The 4,451-nt window shown below is 35.4% G+C and overlaps 1 protein-coding gene and 1 long non-coding RNA gene across 6 annotated transcripts in view; one reads left to right on the top strand and one right to left on the bottom strand.

The window, feature by feature from the left end:
• The window catches only part of ClC-a (chloride channel protein 2), a 68,650-nt gene that overhangs the window by 53,583 nt on the left and 10,616 nt on the right, over positions 1–4,451 (top strand). For all 5 annotated transcript variants that reach the window (XM_086969577.1, XM_022838335.2, XM_022838332.2 and 2 more), the window contains 4 exons: positions 594–865; positions 2,339–2,437; positions 2,847–2,943; positions 3,898–3,985. In XM_086969577.1, coding sequence (XP_086825703.1) covers positions 594–865; positions 2,339–2,437; positions 2,847–2,943; positions 3,898–3,985 — 556 coding nt within the window. The remainder of the gene's footprint in view (positions 1–593; positions 866–2,338; positions 2,438–2,846; positions 2,944–3,897; positions 3,986–4,451) is intronic.
• Positions 1–4,451, bottom strand: part of LOC147753084 (uncharacterized) — a 12,304-nt gene that overhangs the window by 3,506 nt on the left and 4,347 nt on the right. The window contains exon 2 of the long non-coding RNA XR_015312286.1: positions 2,315–2,472. This is a non-coding gene — a long non-coding RNA (uncharacterized LOC147753084). The remainder of the gene's footprint in view (positions 1–2,314; positions 2,473–4,451) is intronic.

The raw sequence follows: 4,451 nt of genomic DNA, 5'->3' as shown, positions 1-4,451 counted from the left end.
AGTCCCAACGAGTTTGGCCATCCGGCCGTTGTGGCAGATAAGAGAGTCACTGATACTTAAAAGTCCAAACGAGTTTTGCCACCAACATCGAGGACCATCTGGTACTTGAAAACCTCAACGAATTTGGCCGTTTAGCCATTGTGGCAGATAAGAGAATAAACGCTTTTTATATAAACCTAAATTAAGAAGAAAGCTAGATATCACTGCTTCGAATCAACGATACGGCATATATCCCTTATCAAGCCGCGTAATGGGATTTCAGATGAGGCACTTTTAACCACCCTATGCTTGAGCCCTGAATCACCTCTAAATTCACTTTGGCCTTCTGGAAATTGTAGCGAACATAAATCATGTTTTAAGACCGATTTGTATATCGGTAGCCATTGACAGAGAAGGCCTAATATTCCTTCTAATTGAGCACTTTTCTGTATCTATTGAAGAAACTTTTGAACTAGACATTGAATCGGGTTTTAAAAACCAAAGCAACTGTCAGCAGTATCTTTTATACAGTTGCTACTGCGAATGTGACTCAACTAGTAAATACACTTCCAGAAACATATACAAAAGTTAATTGACACAACTATTGATTTCAGACACAATTACGGCGGTATTCCGAACAAATTTTCGAATGGATTTTCCATTCGACCTAGCTGAGCTGCTTGTGTATGCTGCCATGGGAGCCGCGTGTGGGGTGCTGGGTGCTGCCTTTGTGTACCTTCATAAAAGAATCGTCCTTTTCAACCGAAAACATAAGCGCATGTCAGCGTTCCTTCAACGCAATCGTTTTCTCTACCCGCTGATTATCACGACACTCATTTCCACAGTTACGTTCCCACCGTTCCTGGGAAAGTACATGGCTTCGGAGGTAAGTTTTTGAGTTATCACTTTAAATGCGGATTATTTTTCTTTATTACTCTGATATTAAAGGAAATATACGAAAGACCAGGTTTTGAAAGACATGCTTTGTGATGTACTGAGTCGACGGAGGAAAACATGTTTTTTGTAGGCACTTGCAAATAGATTGTTAGCAGTTAAGTAATAGTTATTACTAATTCATGAGGCACATTTTATTTTTTAGTTGATAAACGCTCATTGTGGAAGTGTAGCATATGCATAGAACTGAATATTTTAAACCCTAAAAAGTAAAAAGATAAAGTCGCTTCCATATCTAGCATTGCCGAAGCAGGGTAGCTATGTAACGGTACAATTGGCTGTTGACAGAAATTTGTATCTCATATTTTATAGTAAGATGCCGATTGCCCTCCTCGATGCCTTCCATTCCTACCATTGTTTAACATCCCTTTGTAGGGGCATTATTAGCCAATTTTTTGCAAAGCGTGGAAACGAAAGCAGGCAAAATTTTAAATGCTGGAAACAGAACGAAGGGGTAAAATTAAAAATTATTTTATTATTATTATTATTAAGAGAGAAATCTCCATGTTAATGATAAATGCGTTTTTTTGTAGTGCAAACATCCACTAGCCTCCTTAAGAGATGTTTGTGCCATACGCTTGATACAAATAAAAATGAATAAAAACATCACAACGCAAAAAGTAAAAGAAGCGAATTGAAGCTAAATAATATGGTTAACGCATAACCGGCTCTAGTTTTATATATTATTGTTAATCCCTCTCATTTGGTCATATCCTATTTTCTTTATCCTTTTACTATTATTGAGTTCGCTTTCTGGTCTGAGCTTTCCTTATTATTTCAATCTCTCAGTCTTCTAAATATTTTCATCAATGATTTTTCGACTTAGACCGTGATGGCAGTACCCAATATACTTAAGTACAGGCTTTGTCAGTTGTATACAAATGTTAATTTATTTTGCTATTCAATTTTAACTGAACAAAAATGTGGGTTAGTGATCAGTGATAAAAGCCGTAAGCGTGCTTCACATACCATGATTTATGCCATATGGACATCGTTCAAGGGTTTCTGATGGGGGAGGGAGTTTCTTACAAAAAATTCCAAAATTTATAATGCCACTCCTCTAGGAAAAGTAAAGAATGATTGAGAAGTTCTACGGCGCGGTAGAACTTCGCTCTGTATGCTACCCAAAGCTTTTCATAAACCAGACGAAATGTGTACGTGTATCAGATGCGGAGAAAAATATGATAGATACCAGACCTCTAAATGTCCCCGTATGACCTCGGTAAGAAACCTAACATTTAATTTAAAATATAATGTTTCTCATAATTGCCTATAAGTATATTTTTGTTTAAAATGTGTATCTACTAATCTTTGTATTTTCTCTGACAAAAGAACACGAATTTTACCAAGCTGAACTAACTTGTACTGCATATATACGTACCCCTTTGCTTATTGTAATTTCCAGCTAACAACTCATGAAGCAATCCACGACTTGTTTTCTAATTTCACATGGGGATCAACGGACCTTGGCGTCGATGAAATGATTGTCGTTCAACGATGGCAGGTACCAAAGATTAAAATGTTATGTAGAATCCAGTCCTGTTCAGATTGTAAAAGACAGTAAAAAACATTTACGTTTATTTATGTTGAAATGTAGAAGTATCTAGTACTGCCTTTGTGAAGTAACATATGACAGCTTAAACCTACGTGAGTTCTAAATAGCAGAATACTAGAATACTTATTATACAAATAGATTAAGCTACACTTCTAGTACAATAAACTTAATTGATTTTTAGCTGCGAATGTAGACGTCATTTCTGTTTTTACAACCTATCACTTCTTATGAATTTGCCAAGCTAAAAGAACATGCATTTATCAGGAACCTTTACGTTTCCGGAAAACCCGACTTTATGAAGTTCAGACGAACCGAAGTTCAGACCAGTAACTGAATAAAATGAAATATAAATTTCCAGGAAAATCCACTCGACTCATTCCATCTAACACTCATCATGTTTGTTTTAATGAACCTGTGGATGACTGCTTTGGCGGCTACAATACCCGTCCCCCTCGGTATGTTTAGATACAAGGTAAAGGCTATTTACAACTACAAATTAGCAAGTGCTGTTGTTCATCTGCTAAATTGTAGCCTTACAGTTAACACAGTTAGTCATGATGCATATACAACGCCACGGTTTGCGTAACTCTTTAACAATAGTAACTTGCAAGTAATAACAACAACTATATTATCTCAATTTATATAAGCGTTTCAAGTGTCAACTTTGAACTTAGCATGTACATTATACGAGAGAACTCAAAACATTTTTTACCCACATACATTACTGTGTGAGTCTAATTACCCTTGTTGTGTTTTAGTTCATATATAAAGACCTTCTTGGCACTATAAGTGGAATCAGGTCCGCTTAGCTAAAATCTTTTTCGCATAATAGTGGTAATACGTTGTCTTTATGTTGAGACTATCAGTGGATCAGAACCAGAATTTAGATTATTGGTTGGTAACGAGTTGATGAATCTTCGCGGTATGGTTAAGTAATTTTAGGTAGTATTTAAAAAGGCTCGGGCTTTTTGGATGGGAAAAGCCTAACACAACTATTGAAATGCGTGCTTATTGAATGTTATAATAAACATTAATAAAAATGAAAACGAGCATCTACTAAATTAATACTTAATTCCCTGTTGCCGTCCAACTTAATAATCATCACACGTAAACTATATATATATATTATGAAAAATTGTCTTTCTTTTCTTGCAAGAATAAGCCTCGCATTACCGTTCTCCTTTAAGACCAATACAATTTTTTAAGTTTCAAAATCGAGTTTACGTAGATTATATATGTAGCTATATAAGCCACCTATATAAGATAAAGTGTAATCGCTCGGAATCAGTTAACGAATACAGAGATCCAGTTCATATGTAAACTAAAGAAATATTAATGATATTTAGTATAATTAATATTTCTTTAGTTGATTTACTTACTAAATATAAATAAATGCCATTTCTATTCAGGACTTTTCATCCCTGTGTTCAAGATGGGCGCAGCATTCGGTCGACTTATTGGCGAATCAATTGCACAGTACTGCCCCCAAGGCATAAGGTATTAATAATGATTTAAACATGTTATATGCTAAACTTGGATCCAATTGTTTGACAAGTATCTAATATAAACGTATACATAGTGAAGAAATACCCGGATGCAATCAGGGTAATTAGGAGAAGTAGTTGATTTTGAGAAATTTAGAACCATATCAGTATAGCCGAATTAGAGGCAGAAAGCAATCAATAATGTCTTTGTTACATCAAAAATGGTCTATAGCAAAACAAAAATTGTTGGCTCTATTATTATTAAATAAATATGCATACCTCTCGTGGTCTTGCTTGTGTTTGCAAACTATATTTCTCATTCAGCGAACAATATCGATGGTAGAAAGTAGCCTCTTTTCGCGTGAAGTCAGCAGTGTGGTATACGTCACGCGATACTACCCCAGTAAGAGCACTACAAAAATATTTATAGGCGCATGTGCTCACAGACCTACTCAGTCTACAAGCTTATACGTATATAT

Source organism: Varroa jacobsoni, unplaced genomic scaffold, assembly GCF_002532875.2.
Source record: "Varroa jacobsoni isolate VJ856 unplaced genomic scaffold, vjacob_1.0 scaffold_759, whole genome shotgun sequence".
Classification (NCBI taxonomy): Eukaryota; Metazoa; Arthropoda; class Arachnida; order Mesostigmata; family Varroidae; genus Varroa; species Varroa jacobsoni.
This window is presented reverse-complemented; position numbering and strand designations above follow the sequence as displayed.